Raw genomic sequence first — 26403 nt, forward strand, 5'->3', positions numbered from 1 at the left:
ATGAGCTAGTCCTGACTACATTTGTTTTAAAGGCCTAACCAGAACTCTGCTTCATAGTTATCAAGACAGCAAGACCATTTAAACAACAATTAAATAACCAGGCAAGCATAGCAGCAGAAAAAGTCTTTCTATGCAAAACGTTTTGTCCAGAGAGTTAGTCTGACTGCTTTCATTCACTTCTTAGCAGCTAACTATGCAGGTCACAATCATATCCACTTCCAATGTATCATGTCAATCATAAAACAAACTTTAAAATGTTTAAATACCCTTTCCTCACAATATTTAAAAATAAACCCAATGTCTTTTAGTTGGGGAAGGAAAACACACACACGCACAATTCTGTTTTACACCAAAATCCAAGTCAAATCTCTTCAAATAAAATCTTATTAATATAGTAACAAACTCCTATACCTTCAATGTGTATAGCTTTGTTGCAAACACCATTATTTTCAATATTACTAAGGTTCTCACAATGTGAAAGGACAGATAATATAACAACATTTACGTATGCAAATAGTGGCAAAGACCTAGAAACAGATGCTATACCACGATAAACCAGAAACCTACACTTAATATTTCTTACTGATTGGGTTGAGGGGATTCCCATTAAACATCTTCACAGGATTTAATTCAGTATTTCTCTACTTCTACATTTTCCTTATTTTAAAAATCCTGGGTATTGACCAGATTCTGCAATCACTAAAGAGAACAAGACTATTCAGCTAAAGGTTACTGATGAGCTAAAATTTACACCATAATTTACCATAAAGAAAGTCAACACCAGTATGATACTAGGTGTTTTTTTTTTAATACTGCTTTTTTTTTAAAAACAAAAATCCAAGTCACAGTACCCAATGTATTTGTCCACATGGCTAGAAAATTAACATATGTACATAGTTAATTTAAACATTAATTTTAATAAATTATGGCTCTTCATTTAGTATTTCAAATATGTACATACCTACACACTCACCTGAATAACAGGGAGAGACAGTCGACAAGCCCCAGGCTTTCCTGCAAGACTGCTTATGAGGCCTCAACCATAAATAAAGAACTAGTCAACCAAGGAATACTGGGAGAGGGACAAAGTCCTCCGAGGGAAAAATGCCCCCATTGGTTCTCCAATACCAGCGGTCAGCCCTGGAATCATATACACACAAGGAACATTCGTGGACTGAGCAGGTAATATCTGTGTACGTGTATTCCTAAATATACAATTAAAGAAAAAGAGGCCATGAATTTGAGAGAGAGCGAGAGAGGGACATGGAAGAGGCTGGAGGGAGGAAAGGGAAGGGAGAAAAGATGTCATTTTAAAAATTAAAAAAAAAAAAAAAAAAAAAAACGCCGGGCGGTGGTGTCGCACGTCTTTAATCCCAGCACTCAGAAGGCAGAGGCAGGCGGATCTCTGTGAGTTCGAGGCCAGCCTGGTCTCCAAAGCGAGTTCCAGGAAAGGTGCAAAGCTACACAGAGAAACCCTGTCTCGAAAAACAAAAAGCAAAAAAAAAAAAAAAAAAAACCTAAATTGCCTCTTACTGTGTATCAGGGTCACCTGGATACCTGAGCATAGATTGTTGCTTCTGACACCCAAGAGACCTGTGAGGTCTCAAAAATAGATAAAAACTGACAAAGAATACACAGTAATCTCTGGTGAAGGAGGCTGAGAATAAAGTGAATTCAGATATTGCCCTCCATTCTTATACTTGTCCTTTATCTTGATAACTAACAAAGACAGAAATCAACAGCCTCCTCAAATGACAACCTACTAAGCCAATATAAAACAACATATCTCTTTCATGTTTAAGAGGTTCTCATTACACATTTTAGAGAAATAGTCACATCAGAAACTCTAGTTTTTCCCTAACACTAGATGGATGGGACAACTTTGAAGATGTTGAAGAAGTTGAAAAAAACTAAGTTTTACAAATTTAAAAACTTCATGTTCACCAGTAAAACCTGAATCAGCAATGATAATCAGCAGTCAGCAACTCTTAGAACATGTGGAATGTCAATATTACAGAAACAATATGATCATGCTTGGAATTTGTCAGCAAAGTATTAAAATTTTACCCAGGTCAAAGTTTCTCTTTATAAGTTAATGAGGCATGTAAGTTCATTAGGAATTTGAATAAATGTAGCAGAAAGAATATTTTCGCAAAATAATATGGTGGCATAATAAAAAGGGGAACAGCAAAAGGCTTGGAAAATGCCTGGTAGAGCACAGCCGCACACAACTCAGGCTAGCCCTGTGTCCCCAAGCTCAGCCAAGCAGAGATCACAGACGCCAGACAAGTGGGGAAGGACTGGTGTCCAGCAGTTTGCCCTTGAGAAGGAAGAATATGAAGGGAGGCACTCATTTAAAAGAATGTGTTCACAAAACATGTAAATGCTATGGATGACCATCAGGCCTACACCTGGGTATCTGAATCAGATTCTGAGAATTATGATTTGCAAAATTAAGAGAATATTTTGATGTTAATTGAAAATTTTCAAATGAACTATGATGATTTTGGAAGATGGTTGGAAATCCAGATGCAGTTCATTCTCATAAGTTGTTAACAGAACAAGTCACTGTAAGTTACTTACAGAGAAAAGTAAAAACATGAAAAGGTTAGTGAAATGCAGAAGGAGCTACAAGACACAAAAGAAGTGGAGTCACAGAACATAGAAATGTCAGCAGAAATTGGAACTCCTCAATTTGGTCTTAAAACAAGCTCAACAAAGAAGAAATGCTCATTTTTTTTTTTAAATGAAAAAATAAGAAAGTTACATTTAAAACATAGCAATATAATAAAGAAGTAACATAACCTGAAATATGTCTTAGAAAACAATGGAAACAAAAAAAAAAAACCTAAGAAACGAATGAAGAAACATGCAACATTCAAGAACTCAGAATTTGAAATCTGAGATGTAAAATCTGTGAAATGGATCAAGTATTAGTGAAGTAAACCTAGAAAAATGTAAGGGATGTTACCTGGGAAAACTGGGAATTAGAACTCATCAAATAAACTGAGAAAGACTAAAGATATCTGAAGGAAGTCAATACCCAATTTCTCACACAATGAAGCACAACGTTATCTTTTCTAAAAACACTGCGCAGAAGACATGCCCGAGGGCCCTTGTAATTTCTGCAGGCATTTGGGACCCAACAGATGTTTTCTTCTACCAGAAAATTTGGTGACTGCAACTTGGGGCTGACCAACAATCTTTGAATGACAAGAACAGAAAAGAAAAAATCATCCTTCCGTCATAAGTCTGGCAGGAACTCCCCAATTTCAAATCTGCAATCAGAACACTAAACAATTCAGGAATAATCAAATAAAATAGAAACAGAAAAATATGAGCATATCTGGAAAGATTAGAAAGTACAAACTCATTATCACATAGTAGCAAAAATCTAAGGAGGACAAAGATGTGGCCAGTGAGCAGCATTCTGAGGAAACGAAGCCTAACAGATGACCAGGCATACTACTGGCCACGTTCCGAAGTGTTCTACTTTGCCAAGCTTCAGATATAGGTTGGAACTCACAATTCTAACATCTAGCATCTAACATTCTACCATCAATGTCTACGTCACAGTGTATTGCTAAGTCTGGACAGCTACTAGCTCAGAGTTAGTCATTCTAGTTTTTCTTTGGGTTTCAGGTTTCTGATAGAATTCTTGCTTTTACTTTGGTGAAACACTAAGTTGTTTAGTTAACTTACTCATTTTAAGTTAAACACACAATAATGCATTGATAAAGACAACAAATTGTACACATTTTTAAAGTTCCCAGAGCTCTCATTTTTAAGAGATAGTCTTTTCTTAATTAATAAATATAACTGATCTGATAAATTTTAATTTTCTTTTGAAGGCTGCATCTTTACTATATTTAGAAAAAATGCCTATGATTACAGGAAAACTTGGAAAAGCTTTGGACTAGCTTCTAAGTGATTTTTAGTGGCCGTAGTTCATATTACTTTAGAGTACTCATGCAACAAATTCATCAAAGAAAAGAGAGGAATACTTTTTATGATGCTAGTTAACCTGTAAACCCAAATGTTCAACTTCTGGTTTAACCTAAATTCTTAGTATTTTCTTAATTAAGAATCTACCATTGTTACTTTACTTACCACATTGTTCATGTCAATTTTTGTAAAATACGGTTATTGTATTTTTTAAGATTGTATTTATTAGTACTAAAATTGTTTCAGTAAGCGAATATTTGAACTTTCAGTTCCTGTGTCTCCTGAAGTTGCTTCCACATGAAGGACTGATGGCTAAAATGCAGTGATATCAACAGCAATTAAATATTAATTATCATGAAGAATGAGGAATATTTTTTCTATGCAGAGTTTCATGTAAAATTCCATACTGTCCCCCTGTCTGTAGTTGTAAGACCCAAGTTTTAGTAAGTAGCTATTTCTAGGTATCTAAAACTGCAACAATAGCTTAAGAAAAACAGCTGAATTATGCTTAACTCAAGTAAGATCTGTCAGCTCTTGACTATCATTTTTCACCCAGAATAAGTTGTAAAAAGTATTTATTCAAAAAAAATAAAAGTAGATAGAAAGTTTTCATGTACATACGCTATTATTAAAATATCCATTTCATTCAGTGAAAAAGGTGAAAAAAAATGTTAATTATCTCAGTGTGGAACGGGATTGAAATTTACAAACCATGAAATTTTAAAAAATACAAACATAAAACATAAGGTTAATGCTTATGTTACCTGACTATAGACACATTCTTCAGAAAAAAGTTTAAAAAGCAACGTTATATTCTGTCACATTTGATTCCTATTTCTACCTTTTGGCAGAAACAAAAGGATTTTTGGTTTTATTATTATTATTGTTGTTGTTGTTGTTTGTTTTTTAATGCAATTCAGTCTCCCAGTTGAAACAGAAAGTTTAAGCACCTGGGTTAAAGGACAGGTGAGGAACAGGTGACTAGTCTTCCCGCTCCCCAGTCTGACTGCCACATCTGGAAACAGGCACCCGTAACCACAAAGGACTTCCAAAACAACGTACAAAGAAGACACAGTTGATATTCAGTATCACTGGCCATTTCAGCTCACCAGAGCCAGAATTTATGTGAATATGTAACTTTTGTCTCTGCCTCTGGAATTTACTTCTACATATCGATCCTGTATGCTCATTTCTTTAAAAGAAGCACGTTAAGTGAATATGGTATAAATCAATTTCAGAACTGTAGATTCTTGACTATTTCATTACCACACTTGATTTTTACAAAAAGACACAACTCTTATGTCCTGACAGGGAAATATGAAGCATGACTGGGGAAATGTTTCAAAAAGATTATCAACCAAGACAGGTTTCTGCTCGATGTTAACTTACAAACACTTGGAAATTTCACAATTTTAAATGGCTTAAAACAATGCCAGTGTATTTTTATAGACATATAGCTCATTATACGAACATTTTTAAAGCCCCTTAAAAAGTCAAACCCTTTGAATTCTGAATATTTGAAGTTTATTCAAACAATATGCCAAATTCAAACTTATAGTGAGGTATATTTTCTTTTCAAACATTAGAAACCTAGGAAAATATGAAACACCATGAAAAATTTCAAGTTAAATTCATAGGCTTGCTTTGTTTTTACTGTAGTCTGTCATATAGTACACTGTGCCATGACTCCTCAGACATGGAATTTAGTGATAAAGAACTGCATAGGATCATTTTCAGCAGAAGAGTAGTAAAGAAAAGAGGATGAAAACATTTTTATGAGTTGTTTTGAAAGCATGAAGTCATTATTGTTTCTGTATGTAAGTACTGGAGATCATGTATGACCAATAATTAGAAAAGTATCAGAAAAACTTGATAGCAATCTTATGGCAGTGTTTAAACAACTGAATGTGTTCTGTGAAAAAAATGTTTGCAGGAAAAATTTGAATCAAAGTTTTGCTTTTTGATAGTATGGGCTTCAACCCACAGAAAACATAAAAAATTAATTTTTTGGTCAAGTTCTTCTTAGTTTGAGAAGCAAAAATTTTCAGAACTTAAATATGCACACCATTAAAATTACTAATTTTAAAAATTATGCAGATAAAGATTAGATTACCCTGTCTAGCAATGTTCCAACAATTTCACACACTTCAAATATTAAGGCAACTTTTTTCCCCAATTAACAGTACATTATAAAAATATATGTCACTGCAAAACAGTATGTACATAGTGACAATAAATTGAGCTAGTTGTAGTCTTTAATACATTAATAAAGTGTCATATATTACAAAACTCATACCAGGTGCTTGCATGTATGTGCAAGTAAATACAGTTTTTAAAGTACGGGTTTTAAAACTGAGCGCAGTGAACGTCCTTCTTTAGTAAGTTCTCGAGTCACACACATACACGGCAATGGGATTGCTTCCTCCCGTTTCTCTATAACATTGTAACTGCAATTCTTCAAGTGGTCAGCCATGCTTAGGATGTCAGCAAACTTCCATTCATTAACAGAACAAAATGCAGTACTGAATCGCCATACCTAGAAGAAAATTCCGCTTTAGATTTATATAATCCAGTGAACAGAAACTCAGAATCCCTTTTTGCTCTGCTCTAGCTGCTCTACTTCTACTTCTTTCCCCATGCTTTAGAAACATAAAATAGCAAGTTCTAAATAGCTACAAATTAAAAGGAATAAATCCATTGTTCTTCATACTGGTCAAAGTGGTGTATCCACTTCCTCCCATAAACTTTTAAAATCATCTCTAGGTTACTTATGATACCAAATACAATGGAAGTGTTGTGTAGTAGGAAATAATGAACAGGAATGTCTATGCAGTGCATGCTCAGTGCATTTTTTTCCTGAATATTTTTATCTGCAGTTGGATTAATCTACATGACAGTGAAGCCACAAAGACAGAAAGCCAGCTCCACATGATAAACAACAGATGCTTTACAAAGTAGCAGTACTGGGATGAGGGCAGCATTCATAATTTCTCAAGAAGGTAATCGTTTCCAAAGTAGCCAGATGCCTTACAATTCTGTGACAACAGAGTAATTTTTCAGCTGACAAGAGCAATCATCACTGCTGCCAGGCCTGGTGGCAGAGGCCTGTAATTCCAGCTACCAGGGAATAAGGCAGGAGGATAACAAAATCCAGTCCTGCCTGGATGATGCATGAATTCTAGGCTAGTCTAGGCAATTTAGTGAAACCCTCCATTACAGTTAAAAAAAAAAAAAAAAAAAGAGGACTGGGAATCAGCTAAGTAAGAATATTTTCACAGCACGTGGGAAGCCCTAGTTTGACCCCCAGTATCACAATAAATAAATATCTGACAAATTACTGCTCCTTTTGTAAAGTGGAGGCAGTAACAGGTTAATGAAAGTACTATAGAAATGCATGCTATCTAGCTCACTGCAGGTGTTTAAGTGTGGATACCAGGGAGACATACCCAAAAGCTTTAAGGCAAGAAATAAAACATTAGAATTGAAGTCAGTGTGACTAGAGTCTGAAGTGACAGGAGGAAACTGCAGAGGTAAAGATTCGGAGACATCTTAAATGTTTCATTGCCTCGATCCCTGAGGCAATCGGTAAATATTAAGTAAGTTTTAAGCACTGCATCAACTATAACAAATATACTTAAAACTATGTTATCCCAGGTTTTTTTAGAGGGAATATACTGGAGAAGAACCCAAAGCTGTGGTGGTAATCCAGAAGGAATCCAAGGTGAAATGGCGAGGCACCCGGAGAGGTATGAAAAAGGACCATCAACTAGAATTTGGGAATAAAGGGGATAGAAAAGAGGCAACCCTTACTCCTAAGGCCCTGGTTTGGGCAGCTTAGTAAACAAAGATGCTACCTCTGAAATTAAGTGGGTAGAGGGGCGGAGTAAGCTGGACATGTTGAGTCTGGGGAAGCTGTGGGATAATCACACAGACACGTTCAATAGAATCTTGTATATTGTGGTTTAGGCTCAACAGAGAAAATAGGAGCATACTGATATAGAATCTGTATAAATAATAGCAATTTAATCCTCAAGACTAGGTCTCTGTAGAAATTCACACTACCAGAAAATGTCGCTCCATATATAAATACTAGTGACTAAGGACAAAGACAATTACAGTATCTTATTCCAAAGGACAGAGATGCCCTGAATCATGTAGAAAATAAAATACGTGTATATATAGCTAGCTGAAGAAACTTTATGTCACCAGAACTTTTTGAGGGAAAAAAAAAACTCAAAATAATTCATGTGTTCATCCTCTGGTCAAAGTCTCAAGAAAGCAGAGAAGCGGACACAAACTAGAGCAATGAGTAAAGACAAAACCTAAGGGCCAAGAATAAAGTTACATAAATCTGAATGTTGTGCAGTCAAATATTGTTTATTCGAGCTGATATAGAAAGATTCATCTCATGTGGTATGGAATGCTACTTTAACTGTGTAAAGGTGTGTTACATTTGTTTAACAATGTAAGGATGTGTATTTAATTATGTAAAGATGTGTTGCATTTGTTTCATCTTGTCTGCCTAGAGCATCTGATAAAAAACTGAACAGCCAATAGCCAGGCAGGAGAGGGATGGGCAGGGCCGGCAGGCAGAAAGAATAAGTAGGAGGAGAAATCTAGGCTCGCCAGAGAGGAGAAGCCAAGAATGAGGGAGAAAGAGAGGGACGTGCCGGGGTCGGTAAGCCATGCAGCTGTCAGCCACCCAGAGACAAGAGAGAAGCAATGAAAGATATATAGAAGGAAAGAAAAGGTAAGCAGCCCTGAGGCAAAAGGTAGATAAAGAGAAACCGGTTAAGTTAAAAGAGCTAGCCAGAAACAAGCCTAGGTTAGGCCAAGCATTCATAATAAATAAGAAGGCTCCATGTCATGATTTGGGGCTGGTCAGTGGCCCAAAAGAAAAAGCCTGGTACAATTATGGCTCTCTAGTCACAGACACCTGTGATTGCCTTGGATAGTGCTTCTAATAGAAGAAGCTAGGTAAAAGCAGAATGTAAATAAAATTTAAGTCTGCCTAAATTTCTGCATCAATTTTTTAAATAATATTTATTCCCCTTTTGCAGTAAATCTGGAGTCTCCATACACAGTAACAAACAGGCTAACCTATTCATCTCACTTCAGCCTCACTCACCCATTAAGACTATCACCCAAGCAGTTTGCTGGTCAATTACTAGGATGACTGTAGTAACAGTTTTGTGTGTGTGTGTGTGTGTGTGTGTGTGTGTGTGTGTGTGTGTGTGTGTTTCTCATCCTGAAAAAGACACTATTAAGAATGGAGTCAATTGAAGGCCAAAGGAAATCCTTTCCTAGGTTCCTCAGCTGTCTTATGGTGACAATGTTTGAGACAAAATTAGAAGATGACAGGTAGTAACATGGGCACCAAGTTTTTAGTGTAGAACTGAAGAAAAACTGGTTGTCTGAAGACACAGAAATATTAGGACAGAAATCTATGATATACTAGTGATTGTGATGAAGAATTCAAATGACTTTAGTCCTTTATTATCACTTTTAAAATGTGTCATCATATTGACTTAGTACATTATAGGATATGGTCACTTTTTCAAAAAGTTATTAGATATATCATAGCATTATTAAGTGCCTACTTTATGTTAAAAGACGTTGAAAAGTTAAAATTAAACCAACCTTTTCCTTTATCTGCCATGATGAATTTCCTTCTGGATACTTCTTTTTCCCCCACTGCAATATTACCATTCCACGAGACTGAAGGAGACTGCCACACACATCCCTCATTAGCCTGGATACACAGGAAAGCTGGCATAAACTGAAGCCATCTAGGAAGCCTGCAATATGCTGCAGTACCTCAAATGGGAGACTACTTAGATGGTCACTACGTAATCCCAACACACAGTTTCTCGAAGGCTCTTCTAATACTGTAGATACACATGGTTGAACTCCAAATGACCTTAAATGGCGGTCATGTATAATCTTTGCTCCTTGTGTTGATGGACAAAATCGACGCTGAGAATAGGTACAACCATAATAAGCCAAAGGACACCTCTGTTCCATCCATCCATTGAGTCCAGCATGGATGTCACCATGTACATTCTTAAAGTGGGAAGAAAATTCTTTTCTTCTAAATAACTGTCCACATACAAAGGTAAACATTGAACGCTGCTTAGGCTGGTACCTAGCAACACATTCCAAGACTAGATCCAGCCCAAGTGTCTGAAAAGGACTTGGATTTGAAAGCTGTGGATTGGCATGATCACATGCTGAAGCTGAGGCTATCTCTCCAACCATTGTATTTGTAGCTAATATTGCAGATGGAAGTGAGAACGTCTGTGTCCCAAAGTCAATGTGATAAACATCAACCATGCGGCTATCAGATATTCCCCTCCCACCTGGAGAATCTCCCAGACAAAAGAGTAATGCTGCTGTAATCAGATCGATTCCTTGGAGGTCCATGGGATCTTCTGCAACTTCTAAATCTGATGTATCGACTGCTTTGTCTTCCTTTGGTATATACCATGAATTAGAAAGAAACCTGAATGAAGGAGCGTGACTGAAAGGTGAGTTATCAACATCCTTCAAGTCCCCTAAGTCTCCCTTTTTCCAATGCAAGTCCTCCTCCTCATCTTCATCTGGCATGAGGATATGTTGAAATGTGCTATCGGGCAAAGCATTGAAAGGAATTATTTCTCTAAGTTGTGCTGCTACTAAAAGTGAACTGGAAGGTTCTAAAGTACCATCTGCTGCTGCACAGTCTCCATTTTCTATGGAATCACCAGGAGAATTTTGATTCTGGTCTTTGACCTGTGAACACATATTTTCCAAAGGAAAGCCATTACAAAGAGCAGAAGTACCAAAAGAGCTTGTATTTAAGTTGCATAGTAAATCACTGGAACCATTTTGTTCAGACTGAACATTCTGACTTGTGCCATTAAGGTCAACTCCACCTACTGCCCCTACCCCATCCTCATGAAGGTGGTCCTGGTCTTTTAAGTTTCTTTCCTGGAAACTTTCTCTGTTATTCTCATCCACTTCATTTGTGGTAGCATGAAGACTTGTATTTAACATGCCAATGTCTCTTGTGGCAGAATTCAGGATATCTAAAGCAGCAGCCAAACTTCTGGTTGTTTCTACAGTAGCTTGATAAAGTGCACCATATGATTCTTCATCAACAGATACCAACCCATTAGTACATGGCATTTCCTGAACACTTGATTTCACTGAAATTTGTTCTCTAGGTTCAGATATTTTATCAGTTGCTTTTGACATCATGGTGGCAACTTTGAGAGATTCCAAAAGCATTCTTTGATCTTGAAGAGCCAAGGCCATGTCTAATTGTGCCACTTCATCAACATCTCTGCTTAGATTTTCATATGATTTCCGGTCTGCGTAACTAACTGGCCATCGGTTCCATTCCATAGTACAGCACACCACACTTGCAGGACACATTTCTAGATGTTCAGCAACTTTATTTCGTGCCATGGTAAATGGACATCCAAAGTTACTATTTAAGCAAGGTACTCGTTCAAAGGGACACAAGAGTCGATGTTCATCAGCTTTACAAGAATGGAAAACTGCTCCACAGACCAATGGACAACCAATCAGGTCACAGGAAATCCCAGGCTCTGGTCTGGTCATACACCGTCTACTGACACAGTTCACACAGTGTGGGTGCTGCTGTACCTCTTCTTCCATAATGGCCAGTCCAGCTCTAATTTTTGAAATAGAAAAAGGTAATGCCATTAGACAAAAACTGTATAGTAAATCAAATCACCGATATGTTCTAGGTTATTCTTGAGAATGAAATATATAAAATCCATACATACAACATACAAACATTTAAGTGGTTACTTTGACACATAATTAATATATTTTAAAGGCACTTAAGCACTTTTAGTAACAATCTGGTATTTTGAAATGTCAAAGTTTCACATTTACATACTAGGAAACAATATGCATAACAGGCATATTGTGGCTTCCATATAAAATATTCGAAATATAGTACTGTATAAAATAAATTATAATAAAAGTGCTATTTTAAAAACACCCGAATTTCAGAGACTACTATAGATTTTAGCTTTTAAATTTCAATTAGCTTGATTCTGATATGCCTCATTGCAAACCCCTCATTTTATCGTTGAGGATACATATGTACATACATTACTTCTGAAGGCCAGCTCTCATTCACTTTACTAAATTTGAATTTCTTGCTAATTACTAGGTACCAGGCAATGTATCCCCTCTGGCAATATACAGGTGAATTAGCATCTCATCTTAAAGGAATTACAAGGGAGGCAGAAGACAAAACTCAATCACGCTATGTGGATCAACACAATAGGAAAAAAATAGTAGCACAGCAAAGATGATTAGCATAGAAAAGGGTTAGGCAGGGTAAACCAGTAAGAAAGAGAAATTCATTTCTGAAGTAACAGCAAATGAACTGACAAAATATGTTCCGTCTTCCTAATATTAATGGATTATGGTGAAATGCAAGAAAGTCATAAAAAATAAGGCCAAAAGGGAATTGGGCCAAGCATGAATTTTATATGTTAGTCTATGGATTCAGTCTTTTAGTAACTGAAAGTCACTGATAATTTTCAGGGTAGAGAAACAGTATCTATGAAATAATATGAGGGATTACTGATACTCCCACTTTTTTTAAAAAAACTTTCTTTTTATTTATTCTTTGTGTCTTTCACATTATGTCTCCACATCACTTCTCTAGATTTCACTCATCTCCCTCCCCTGCTCCCCCTAAATAAAACAAAATAAAATTTAAGAAAAAAAAGGAGAGCCGGGAGGTGGCAGCACACACTTTTAATCCCAGCACTTGGGAGGCAGAGGCAGGCAGATCTCTGTGAGTTCGAGGCCAGCCTGGGCTACAGAGTTCCAGGAAAGGCGCAAAGCTACACAGAGAAACCCTGTCTCGAAAATCAAACAAACAAACAAAGAGAAGGAGAGAAAAAAAAGGAAGAAAGGGAGAATATCATCATGGAAGCTGCAATGTGACACAGTAAGTCACGCAGCAAATCTCTCTATCCATAGATTTTTACATGCAGGTGTTCATCCCAAAGAATCATTGGTCTGGTTCGAGGTCCCTGGTCTCTGCTATACCACTGACACTGGGCCCTCACTGGGAATCCTCCTGGACATTCTGTTGCTACCTTCCCTATGCCATTGAGATCTTGCAGCCCTGGGTCTGCAGGACCAACCCCCACCCCATGCTCCAGGAGATCACAGATGGGATGGATGTTGGGGTGGGCCAGCACGTAACCCTGGATAGTTGCAGGGTTGGTCTGCCTGCTAGCTCCCCCGCCCTCTCACCCCCGGAAAGTTCACTCTTTGCAGCTTTGAGCAAGGGGTAGAGCCATTTCTCCTACTTTGGCCCATCCTCAGGGTTGGTTCTCTCACACCTACACCTTGAGGACCAGCTCTACTGTGTTGCCCAAGTGCTGCAGTTGATGAGAGGCAGGGACAGCACTCCAGCTCTTATGACCTCAGGGCCAGCTCTTCCACCTGCCTCAGGAGTTTATGGGGGGAGGGGGGGAACACACACACACACACACACACACACACACACACACACACACCCCCCACGATGACTCTTCTCTGCCCATGCCAGACCTGACAGAACCTGACAGATGAGTAGTGGGACAGCTCTCCTATGCTACTTCGGGGCTGGCTCACCTCCACCTCCACCAAGAGCTGGCTCTATTGTGCTGCCCAGGCGAGGTTTGGTCGGCCTGCTCTCCCGGACACCCTCTCATTTTTTTTTTTTTTTTAATTTATTTATTATGTATACGGTGTTCTGCCTGCATACATGCAGAATGCCAGAAGAGGGCACCAGATCTCATTACAGATGGTTGTGAGCCACCATGTGGTTTCTGGGAATTAAACTCAGGACCTCTGAAAGAGCAGCCAGTGCTCTTAACCTCTGAGCCATCTTGCCAGCCCTTACCCTCTCATTTTAAAACTGATTTTTTTTTTAACATTTCATCAAAGTTTATACCAAAAATAAGAGAAAGTGTAAACAAAATCTGCCAATTTAATTGTAACTAAGCTTATTCAATAGATTTTTTTTCTAAAATCTTTAACTGCTTCATTGGTTTTTGTCAGTGGTGAAAAGTTTTAAATAATATCTGTCTTTTGCTATCACTCTTATTTCCTAGTCAAATCTGAAGACAAACAAAAACTAAAATCTTGTAGTTTCCTAGTTATCTACTCAGTAGCTCTCTCATTGTCTTTATTATTCCTACCCCACATTAAGACTGCTCTACAAAGATCCTCACCAATCTAAAGGGCTCTTCTTTTCTCCTCTGCTGTATCATCAAGATTACCAACTCCTCCTTCTGGACTGTTAACCCTCCCTTACCGTGTTAGTACACTTAACCAAGTTCCCTCCTACCTCTCTGGCTAGTCTTCTCTTAAATATTACTTTTTGTTGGGGAATATATATTTTAAAGTGTGATACTTTTGTTGATGTTGCATTTTTTAAACTCTGTGAAGCTGTGTTACTGTGCCTGTCTAAACACCTGATGGTCTAATAAAGAGTTGTACGGCCAATGGCAAGGCAGGAGAAAGGATAGGTGGGGTTGGCAGGTAGCAGGAGAAATCTGGGGTGGGGGGGACATCTAGGAGAGAAGGAGGTGGACTCAAGGGGCCAGCCACCCAGCTACACAACCAGCAATGGAGTAAGAAAGGAAGGTATACAAAAGTAGAGAAAGGTAAAAGCCCAGAGGCAAAAGACAGACAGACGGGTTAATTCAAGGTAAGAAAAGCTGGCAAGCAACAAGCCAAGCTAAGGCCAGGCATTCATAATTAAGAATATGCCTCCATGTGTGATTTATTTGGGAGATGGGTGGCAGGCCCCCCAAAAGAGCAGAAACAAACAGCAACAACTTTTCTTCAGGATTTCATGCCATTCTTGTTCACACTATGCATCCTCCTGGGTATGCTAGGTTTTTCCAACTTTCTTTCTTTTTTTTAAACAAATTATTTAATTATTTATTTTATTTTTATTTTATACATGAGTGTTTTGCCTGCATGTATGTGTGCCATGAGCATGCCTGGCACCCACAGAGGCCAGAACAGGGCTTATGATCTACTGGAACTGGAGTTACAGATGGTTGTGAACTGCCATATGGCACCATGGAGCTAGGAACTGACCACGGATCTTCTGCCAGAGCAGAAACTGGTCTTAACCACTAAGCCATCTCTCCAGCCCTTTTTCCAACTTTCATTTACCATCTGTAGGTAGAAAATTCATCTATACATCACGCCTACAAATCTTCCAAACACCAGACCTCTTCAGCTATATTTCTACCTGTATATCGCAGAGACAATTCAACTCAGTGTTTTCTACAATAAATTACACTGTACAGTATAATTTTGTAAATAAAAAGATTTGTAGCCTATTTTCTTCATTGGATTCATATGGTTGTTAACTCTCTGACGTGTATTTCCATAAATTTCTAGCTTGGTTTTAGGTGGGTAATCACTCCACAAATTGTTACAACATTTTTCTTGGTTGAAGACTATTATTCCTCAAACAGGAATAATAAACGCCCAGCTGTTATTAAGAGCTTTATTAGGACAAAGTCCCAAGTTGATATTGTGCTGGTCAACAATGCCATGAAAAATGCACACATTCAACACCAGATCATTTTTAAATTGCTTTAAAGTAGCAGAATGAGTTGAATACTTTCAAAATGTTTTCTCACAATTCCATAGGCAAGAGTTGACTCTTTAAACTAGTTGTACTAAACGAACAAGAAAGGGAATGAGAGATTAATTATGGCAAATACTTATAATTAAAGTAATGAAAATGTTTAATAAGATTTAAGACAAACCTTGCTGAGGGATTAGATTGTGAAAACAGCTGGAGCTTTCTTATTTTGCAATAACAAGACTGAGTTTATCTCACATGCTAGAGGTTAAACTTGACTGTTGCTAAGAGAGAAACCTAAAAATACAAGCAGTTTCAACAGTGACTGCCACTTTTAGGACTTGTGTGAGCACTTTATGTTATTGTACACACCATCACACAATCACATCAGGCAGAGCACATTTAAAGGTACTAATTCAAAGGTGTTTAAAATAATGACCACTGCAATTCTGACTAACATTCAAAAACAGTAACAACTTGCAAAGGCAGGAGAAGGCTCTCAAGTTTCAAAATAGGTAGCCTCTTCCACATTTCTCCTCTCTCAATAAAAAATACAGCCACAGCAACATATCTGTGGTATTTTATTACTTTTTGAAGTAGACTTACAAAAAAGGAGTAATATTAATTGTATTACCTACTCTATCCTTCTTAACAAATACCAAGTCAATTTCCTACAACACAGAGAAAAATAGTGTTCAGAAGTAGTAAGTGACTTGCCCAAAGTCATCTATCTAGTTAAGAGACGAGGTGGGACATGTACATCTTATCAATATTCACGTGGAGTGGCAGACATGTTTACTGATAAACAGCTAAGAAAATAGCTCTTTAACAACTGATGACTTAATTTTAAGATGTTATTTGAGGAATGAAGATTACACAATTTTGCTTGTAGTTTATTCTAACACTTAATCACTCTTGGTGGTCAAAAATCTTTTCATTCTTTATCATTATTAAAGCACATTACTTCGCTTTGACCACGTTTTAAATAGGAACATATGAAGCAGTGTGAATTTAACCATTCTCAACATATCTATACAAACTAGGTCAAGTCCATTTTATAGTTAAATATACAAAGAAAAAAGAAAATACAGTAATAGTCTTTCCAAGGAGAGAGACTTGGCTTCAAACTTTAAAGCTCTTCCAGATCCATCCTCTTTCTAATCAAGATTATTATTATAAAATTTAAAATGCCACCATACATAGAGTATGTCAAACTGCTCATGAACTCTGTGAAACAGGTTTTAAAACTTCAGTTCTTGACTTATCAGTTGAACAATGACACAGCAAGCCTGGTAGAAAACATGTTGCTAAATTATGGCTTCAAGTTCAAGATGAGCTTCATTAAACTTAATGGGTTTTTAAAACCATGCTAAAATCAATTTCTATTAAGCTATACTCGAAAGAACTACTGGAAAAGTTTCATTAGACTAAAACTTACTTGTAAATGATGGAATCTTTTACAATAGTTTCTGTTTTCTCTAACAGAAGTTGGTTGGCAACTCATACTCTGTGGCTGACTAGCAATCCTTAAAAATAGTTTTAAGACATGGCATTTTCTCATACAATGAAATGAGAGCTTGCCTTTTAAGGCACAGAGTCAGTGCCCCCAACTGTTTCTCAACATTCACTGAAATATATTCAGGAGATAATATAATCATAAACTAGCACAATTTTAAAATATGCTAAGAAAAGTTGTTTCACACCTCTTAGGGCTACTTCCAATGTTTACCAGTTTCTAAGAAACACACACAGATACACACACCTCTCCCTCCTCATACGCCATGTGTTTCAACTCTAGTTTCAGCTTGTGACCCTCCCCTAGAGCCCAAGGCAAGACATGGAGCCCTTACAAAACACATGCTTATTACATGCTGCACTTTAGGGCATTACTAGGGACAACTAAAAATAAATCACTGTTCTTTTTAATAACTAGTTCTATAGGAAAACTATAATCGCCAAGAACATCAAAACTATCTCTGTCTCATACATCTTTATGTTCCCTGAATTCAAAATTGTGCTCCAACTTGAGATTCATTTGTGTAAATACATGAATGAAAGAATACAAGAAAATGAATTCCCAGACATTATTAATTTCATGGGAAAAAAATGACCACGATAAAAACTTACAGATCTAACTTTAAAAAATTAGTTTAAAACAAAATACCTCAACCAGCTATACATAATGGTGGTGCTCAAACACTTCCTTTTAAAAATTTTTTTCTTTTATTATTAAGAATTTTTTCTATTCATTTTACACACCAACCAGATTCCCCTGTCCTCCCTCCTCCTGTCCCCGAGTTTTCCCCCAAACACATGCCCCATTCCCACCTCCTCCAAGGCAAGGCCTCCCATGGGGAGACAGCAGAGTCTGGTATATTCAGTTGAGGCAGGTCCCAGCCCCACCCCCTGTATCAAGGCTGCGCAAGGTGTCCCACCATAGGCACTAGGCTCCAAAAAGCCCACTCATGCACCAGGGACGGATCCCGACCCCACTGCCAGGGGTCCCCTAAACAGTTCAAACTAAGCAACTGTCTCGCTTAATATCCAGAGGGCCTAGTCCAGTACCATGGGGGCTCCACAGCTATTGGTCCACAGTTTGAGTTCCCATTAGTTTGATTTGTTTGTCTCTGTACGTTTCCCCATCATGATCTCAATGTCCCTTGCTCACAGAATCCCTCCTCTCTCTCATCAACTGGACCCCTGGAGCTCTGCCTGGTGCCCAGCTATGGATCTCTACATTTGTTTCCATTAGTTACTGGATGAGGGCTCTATGATAACAGGGTATTCACCAATCTGATTACTAGAGTAGGCCAGTTCAGGTACCCTCTCCACTATTGCTAGTAGTCTAAGTTAGGGTCATCCTTGTGGATTCCTGGGAACTTCCCTAGCACCCTGTCTCTCCCTATCCTCATGATGTCTCCATCTTTCCTTAGTATCTCGTTCCTTGCTCTCCCACTCTGTCCCTGTTCCAGCTCAAACATCCTGTTCCCTTATGTTCTCATCTCCCATCCCCTAGTTTCCCCCCCCCCCCCAAAAAAAAACCCCAGTTTGCTCATGTGGATCTCATCTATTTCCCCTTCACAGGGAGATCTATGTGTCCCTTTTAGAGTTCTCCTTGTTAGCTAGCTTCTCTGGAGCTGTGGGTTGTAGTCTGGTTATCCTTTGCTTTATATCTAGTATCCATTTAGCTCAAACACTTCCTAAGCACCTAGCTAATGTGTCCCAGGCATCTTATATGAAGACTAAACCTAAAAAAAAAAAGCAAATCAATGGGAAAGATATATCAAAAGGTAACTTCAATTTTTTTTCTTTTTAAAATCTTAGAAAACTGAATACTGAGCCAGGTTTAAAAAGGAAAGACAATAATTGTTATCTGTACATGTACAGGTGAGCAGGACACAAAGGAAAAATCAGCTCAAAAGATGAAGTGGCATCAGCCTATTCTACTGCTTAGTATTATATTTATATATTAGATGAAACAGACTTCTACTAAACAAAACACGTTTTAATATAAGGCTGATTGTGGAACCAGTCTTGTCTAATGATAAGGAAGTCCGTTGCAAAAATCAACAATTTAGCTATCAGTTCTAAGTGTCTGTAGGAAATCTTACCTTTTGTATAGTCAGAGGTACTAGTACATAGTAAGAAGAAACATTGAATGACCCACTAATAAAATAGGTGCATTTAGTTCTGAAGATAACAAATCTATACCTCAGTCATTTTATCTGCTTTTAAAGGGTGGAGGTGGTATCCAGGTAGCTCAGCAGTAAAGCACTTGTCTAGCAGGTCCAAGTGCTTGGATTCTGTTTTGAACACAGTAAAAACACACACACACACACACACACACACACACACACACACACACACACACACACACACCCCATAAAAGACTTAAAGCCATGAAAGCCATGGTGGTGGTGTAGATAGCTACACGTGATGAAAATTAGATTACTACTCAATTCCCAACTCACAGCACATACCCCCAATCCAAAGGTGTTCTAGTTTCATTAAACTGCTGTGGTAACACATAAAACACCTGGGTCAAAAGCAACTACAGGGAGGAAAAGGGTTGTTTCAGCTCACACTGCCGGGTCACAGTTTATCCGATGAAGTCAGGGCAGGAACTCAAGCAGAAACCATGGTGGAATGCTGCTTTTTGGCTTGCTCACTGTCTGATGCTCAGCTGGCTTTCTTATATAGTCCAGGACCACCTATCAGCCTAGGGATTGGTAGTGCTCACAGAGGGCTGGACCCCCCCACATCAATTAATAATAGACAATCCAGCATAACATCCTCCCAGGCCAGAGTGGGCTAGGTAACCCCTCAATGAGGTTTCTCTCAGATGACTCTAGGGTTTGTCAAGTTCACAACTGAGACTAACCAAGGCAAATGGATAAATAAGTTACATTTTCTATTTATTTCATTAAACTTTACTTCTGGTTTTACAGAAAAATGAACTAATGATTAAATATTTATTTTCATGTTCTTACTCATCCCTCCAGATGTACTATAATCAAAACATTTATCTGTCATTTCCAACCTGGTCATGGTTAAAAATTTTTAAATGAAAGTTCTAACTATTCACAATTTTCTCCACTAAATAAACAAATGAAATAATCATAGACTTAGATCAGAAATTAAAATGTTAGAAAACATTTAATACTCAGACCAGAACCTATTTGGGTTAATACATGATACAAACAGGTCTACCCAGACAGCAAGAGAGAGTGGGCTTCTATGGAGCCTCGGCTTTCCAGCCTGAGGCAATTACTCTTTGAAACAATCCAGAACTTCTGAAAGGTTGATTAGTTATTTCTGTGCCCAAGAGTATATAAACATAGTTACCCCAAATGGATGTACTCTGCTTTACACAACTGCCAGATTTATAGTCAACTACTTTTAAATATTACTTAAATTCATAAAGCTTACTAAATGCAGGACTATGACTCTACCCAGTGCTAACATTAACCATTCTTTAAAACAGAAAAAAAGACATCTTTTTGATTAGAAAAAACCAACTAAGTTTTAACTGAGGTATATTCTATAACTGAGGTATATTTGTGTTTAATGCTTTCAGTATGCACAATATACAAGCAACTACTTCAACTTGAATCTCTCCTAGCCATCACAATTAATATGAAATTTAATATTTACTCAGTCCTTTTAACTTAAAAGTTTTACCAATAAATATAATGTATAAACATAATGACATTCTCCAAGACCATGTCCAGCAAGAATAATTCCTTTTATAAAAGTAAACACAGTCTTAGGAACTTATTTAAAAGATTATCTAACAGTCACACTTTAGAAACATGCTATATCAAATAATAAACACATTAACTAAAGCCGGTTTGAGTGACCTTAAAGTACCTTTCCATCCATACACGAAGGGTCAACAATTCTTTTATGCAGTATTACTTTTTAAAGCATATTTTACTTATATTTTAAAACAGAAAATATACAAAAAAAAAACCCACCCCAAACCTGAATCAAAACTTTTAAAAACACTGGACTGAAATTAAACGGATACTACATAGGCAAACTTCAGTTTCTTATACCATTCATAAAACACCTACTATTTCTAGAATCACATACACACAAAAGCTTATGTCACTATATTAAGTATCAGGGACAAACTGGCAATCTAAGAAGTTAGCAAAACACCATGTTGTCCCCAACTAAACTCCTACAGCAAAAAAACAGTGACTAAGCATAAAGAAGTGTGATTCAACGAAACCGTACTGGGAGCGGGTACGCTTTAGAAAAACCCAACGGGAACACTTCATGCTATTCTTTTCTCTTTGCCAGCCAACATGGGATTGTTCTGGAAAACTTTGATACAAAAACGTGCAAAGCGTGCTAATGTAACTTACTGTGTCTGAAATTTAGCAACCAGCAAATGAAAACTCGGAGCCTTCGGAGTAAGAATTTTAACCCTCATTGCTACCAGAATGCCCCTAAAATAACTTCATCTTGGATCAGAGTCAACAAAGCAATCATGGGAGAAAAGGTCAACTCCTTCCCAAGCATCTTTTATCCGGGATTTACCGCAGGAGAACCACAGTAAACACGGGCCGCCATCGAGGTAAAAAAAAAAAAAGTATTCCCGGGTGACTCTGCATCCACCGTGCGTTCCATGTCCTGCTTCCCATCTGGGACTCCATGAGCAGGACCCAGTAACTTGGTGGGGGGAGGCGGGGGATCCCTAAGTTTCCCTTTAACAAGGGCCAAGGCTAAGTAAGCCTCGGCGCCTCTCACTTCCATGAATGGAAAAGTTACCAAGTTCGCTCATCCCGTGGAGACAGTTTGGAGATGCCTCTCGGTCCTTTTAACCCGTGGGTGCCCAAACCACCCAAAGTTCACTTCCTACAAGCCCGAGAGGGGGCGAGCCTAGCTTCCCGGGGACCTCCGCGCACCCAGTGAAGGGGACCTCACCCGGGTCTGTGTCCCCGGGGGTCGGGGCGCCATTGGCCGGACGCCTCAAGGGAGGGACACACACACACACACACACCCAGGCGGCCCCGGGCGCGCCGGTCCCGCGGTCCCGGCCGAGCACCACAGGCCCAGGGCGGTGCCGACTCCAACCGGGCCCGCCGCCCCCTCGAGCCCGCGCCGCCCGGGGCCGCTGACCCGGAGGCGCTAGCCCCGTTCGCCCGCGCCCCCGCGGGCCCTCGCTACACTCACCGGCCCGCGCGCCCGCAGCGCCGCTCAGGCCCCGGGCTGCCCTGGCCGTCGCGCCCGGCGGCTCCGCGCACCGTCTCCGAACCGAAACGAACCGAGGACGGAGATCCGCCCGTCCGATCCCTCCGCTCCGCTCCGCCGCCGCCGGGGCCGGACCGCCGCCTTTTCTCCTCGGCCTCCAACCGCCACCGCCCTCCTCGCGCGCCCCGCCCCGCCCCCACGGAGCCCCGCCCCTCCACGGAGCCCCGCCCACCCCAGCCGGGCCGCGGGCGGGCGGGCAGGCAGGCGGGCGGGCCCGCGCACGCACGGCCGGCGGGGGCGCGCGCGCACGCTGCCCTCTGCCGGGGACCGCGCGCGACCCGGGGTTGGCGGAGGGCGGACCCGGGGCACTCGCTTTCTGCAGCGCCGTTGTCAGGCGCGTCCCCCGCCTCTCCCGGCGGGGCTCCGGCACGGCTCCCACTGTGCTCCCAGCCCCGGTCGGCTTTTCGGACCTTGCTTTTCTGGAAGGGGATCCCAGAAGACCGGTGGCCCTGTGCAGAGCGCAGGCTCCCGAGGAGCGCGACCCGTCCGTCCTCCTCCTCCTCCTCCTTCCTCCTCCTCCTCCTCCACGCTCGCCCCGCGCGGCTCGCGGCACTCGGCAGGAAATAAATAGGTCAGCTCCCGGCTGTCTAGGGTAACGGCCACCACCACCTCACGTGCCCGAGCCCTGTGACTCGGTGACCGCTCGGCGCTGTGACTCGTTTCCCCTTGTAGGGGAGGGCTGTGTTTGTCCCGTCGGCCCCGCGGAGGACGGCTTCCGTGGGCGACCCACGCGGCGTCTGGGAAATAGCTCGGGGACGAAAAGCGCGGTCACCCTGGGCTACCCCTCGCCGTCTGTAGGCCTCCCCGTTACTACCGCCAGGCCCCCCGGGTGGGAGGCGGAGGGACAGTGATGTCACCCACGCCCACCCCGTCTGCAGGCCTCTGGCCCACTCGCGTCTCCAAACCATCTGGAAGGAAATGGGGCCGGGGCAGAGGGGAGAAAAGCCTGTTGTGTGGTCCTTCTGCGGACGGCGTTTTTACCCCAGCTGCTGGAAAGGATGGCTCACGCGATTCACCAACCTGACTCTCAGACCTTTCCACACTCAAATAACCACAGCAACACAAAACTCTGGGGGAACTTGGACTAATCACACTGTAAAGGTCCTTTTTTTTTTTTTTAAATGAAATTTAGAGTTTATGGAACGTTCAGTGCGTTTGTGTGGGGTGCATAAGAAATTGTGTATTGCTCTCCCCCCACCCCTTTAGTTTTTTTCTTTTCTTTCTTTTTTTGTATGGTTTGGCTATAGGCAGGCTCTTGTCCTCAGCCCAAAGTGTGAGAACCAAAGGGGCCAGGGTAAGAAAAGTGAAGCGGGCAGGTGAAATGGAGAAAGTCTTGCTTCTACTCTGCCCATGGTCACAATTGAGTCACACACCCTTCCATTACATCCCCTTTCTATAAACTAAGGGGTCTACTCTGCCCATGGTCACAATTGAGTCACACACCCTTCCATTACATCCCCTTCTATAAACTAAGGGGGCTGCAGCAGGTAATTCCAAAGGCCCTCTGCAGCTTGAACATCCCAGAATGAAATGGCTGTATTAATTGTACTTTGAGGCTTTCTGCTTTCCTAAATCACCTAGTTGACACTTGGTCACCGTCTTCCCGCCTCAAGCTGAGTGGGAGTCAGTGCAAGCCAGGAACCTCTCTGCCCTTCCGTAAGTGGTAACCAGAGACTCAAATTTCCTCCAAAAAACCACATTTCTTCAAATCTGCCCTCTGTCGTAGTATACATGGAATTTGGTCTAGACTTGTCGAGCAAAGCTACCATTTATGTGGCCTAGCCACCCAGGGAAGCAACAGGTACGTTAAAATTTAAAGCAATAAAAACAATAAATAAGCAGTAGCAGGTCTGACCTGTCTACTCTCTTTAAGAGAGGAGCCTTTCCCTGTTCTTCAATTACACTCCCATCAACTTAAGAAAAGTACATGTCCTATTTTTCTAGAGGTCATTCTCGTTCGATAAAAATGATGACAACTAGGGGACCGGGAAGGAAACTCCGTAAAGTTTTTGCTGAGCAAGCAGCAGAACCTGCGTTTCATTCCCAGCACCCATGTGAAAAGTCAGGTCTAGTGGTATGAGTATTTCATTCCAGCACTGGGTAGGCAGCTCACTAGCAGTGAGAGGCCCACTCAAAAAATAAGGTAGATGGTTCCTGAGGAATGGCACCCAAGGTTGACCCTTGGCTCCACACACCTACACAAAAACTAGCTATAATAACACCACAGTCATGAAGCCTGCACCCAAGGCTAGATTGAAAGAGAAGTTTTCAGAGAAAACTGAGTTGGCCAAACAAATCCTGACAAATAGTTCAGTGTCAAGGCTAATAGCACCGAAATTTAAACAGGTTTCCTTGCCCCCGTTAGACCACCAGCCCGGATTTGGGTAGCCCACGGCCAAAGCAGTTCAAAAGTCAAGACTAAAGTTTAGGTCATGTGCTAATTAAGGAAAGCGTCATTGGCCAGAGACAAGTGTGAGTGGGTAGGGGCAGATTTGCAGCTGTGAAGTCATGAGACAATCGGAATTACCAACTGGGACTGTGGTAGGAAATGCCATTCTTCACAAGCCAGTTTGAATCACCTAATACCAATATCTAAAATTTAACAGCTGTAATTACATTTCCAATACAGATTCATCTGAAATATGAAAAATAGGATAGCATCGAATTGTATGATAATTTAAAAGAAACCTCCCAAGGACAAACGTTATAGCTCCAAGCTTTAAATAAGTAATCAAAGGAATTTAAATCCACCTGAAATGTTGGAAAATAGAAGAAGACTCAGGTTTTAATCCATATGTACCTCAGATCTCTTAAACCATAGTGTAAAAATAAACATGTATCTCAGGGCTCAATGTTTTGAGTTAATAAGATTATACTTATTAATACAGTGCCTAGTATACAGACTATATATTTATTCAATAAATGAATTGCTCTGCCCCTCTCCCAAAGCTGAGCCTGCAAAGGGTTGCAGGTCAGGTGGCTAGCATTTGGTGGTACTCAGTGTCTGGGGTGGGGGAGGATGAGGATATAAACAGGCGGACTCAAATGGAAATGATAAAGTCATTCTTTTTCTCATCCATCTAAAATATCCGTGTAACTTTACACTATCAGTGCTTGGTAGGGAAGTAGTATTTAATTTCTGAGTATACACTTTTCACTTAGAAAAAAAATGATATGCATTAAATAGCTAGGAGAAGCCAATTTTAACAGCCCATAAGTGAACTCGATTCAATTTTCAGCCCTCCTGCCCTCCGTTGGAGTGGTAGCAAAGACAGATGCCACCAGCTAGTGCCATGGTATAACAAGTGAACTCAGAGAGCTGTTGGTGGCAGACAAGCCCTGTTACCAAGTTGTTCTAGTCAGCCTCCATTGCACATGACAGGAGAGGAAAGAGTAGCTCCTTGTCTTCTGATCCTGAAAATCCAGCTAATTCCAAGAAAGCCATATGATGCTTTTGAATTTTCAAAAACCCCATGTGTGCATGGCTGGGGGTGGGAGGGAATCAGTCACCACAACAAATGTCTTTTTAGTGAGCCATACAAAAGATAATAAAATAGAAGTTTGTACTTATTTCTAGGAATAGCCTGGTTCTTAAACCACTGGAGTGTCACTTTCCTCTAAAATGGATTTCCTGTGCTGAATGGCTGACTTGTTAATTAGCTCTCAGTCCCTTGGGAAATACCCTGCTGTATGACAAACTCTAAGACTGCTGTGACCCGTGCCTCCTAGTAGTTACACATTTGTCTAACCTCACCTTGATACCTCTAGGCCCTGTAATTTGCACATTGTAATCTTACCAATAGGATGGATATGTCAAAGGTCAGTACCCCCTTGATTCAAAAGATTGACTCCCCCCCCCTTTATCATTTTTATGAAGCAAGTTGTCATTCTGGGAAGCCCACATGATACGTATGTTTTGTGCAATCGGAAGGACACCAGTGTTGACGGTGGGGACAAATAGATCCTGTTAGACCCCAAAATCTAGGGTCTTAAGTGGGCGCCCCAAGAACCCAGACTCCAGTCCAGCTGATGCAACAGCAAGAGGTATTTATTAATGCGGCTGT

At 40.3% G+C, this 26403-nt stretch overlaps 1 protein-coding gene across 5 annotated transcripts; it reads right to left on the reverse strand.

The window, feature by feature from the left end:
- Positions 1–5446: 5446 nt before the first annotated feature.
- On the reverse strand, positions 5447–23228 carry Fbxo30 (F-box protein 30). Of its 5 annotated transcripts, none has more exons than XM_076552760.1 (3): positions 22750–23228; positions 9586–11623; positions 5447–6481 (listed from the first exon to the last, which is right to left on the reverse strand). In XM_076552760.1, exons 2-3 carry the CDS (start codon positions 11605–11607, stop codon positions 6278–6280), a joined length of 2226 nt encoding a protein of 741 aa, XP_076408875.1. In that variant the 5' UTR covers positions 11608–11623; positions 22750–23228; the 3' UTR covers positions 5447–6277. The 5 variants fall into 5 exon arrangements, with proteins under 5 accessions (XP_076408875.1, XP_076408876.1, XP_015858408.2 ...); XM_076552761.1 differs by lacking the exon at positions 22750–23228 and adding an exon at positions 22262–22448; XM_016002922.3 differs by lacking the exon at positions 22750–23228 and adding an exon at positions 22013–22190.
- Positions 23229–26403: the final 3175 nt, after the last annotated feature.

This window comes from Peromyscus maniculatus, chromosome 16, assembly GCF_049852395.1.
Source record: "Peromyscus maniculatus bairdii isolate BWxNUB_F1_BW_parent chromosome 16, HU_Pman_BW_mat_3.1, whole genome shotgun sequence".
NCBI classification, from domain to species: Eukaryota; Metazoa; Chordata; class Mammalia; order Rodentia; family Cricetidae; genus Peromyscus; species Peromyscus maniculatus.

Bases quoted from the DNA above. Each gene is read 5' to 3' on its own strand.
- Fbxo30 (XM_016002921.3), bottom strand. From the start codon at position 21,518: ATGAGGGTTAAAATTCTTACTCCGAAGGCTCCGAGTTTTCATTTGCTG. The intron at 11,624-21,450 runs GTAAGTTACATT...TTCAAAAATTAG, and splicing joins GTTGCTAAATTTCAGACACA to AGCTGGACTGGCCATTATGG. The intron at 6,482-9,585 runs GTTGGTTTAATT...ATTTTCTTCTAG, and splicing joins CATGGCAGATAAAGGAAAAG to GTATGGCGATTCAGTACTGC.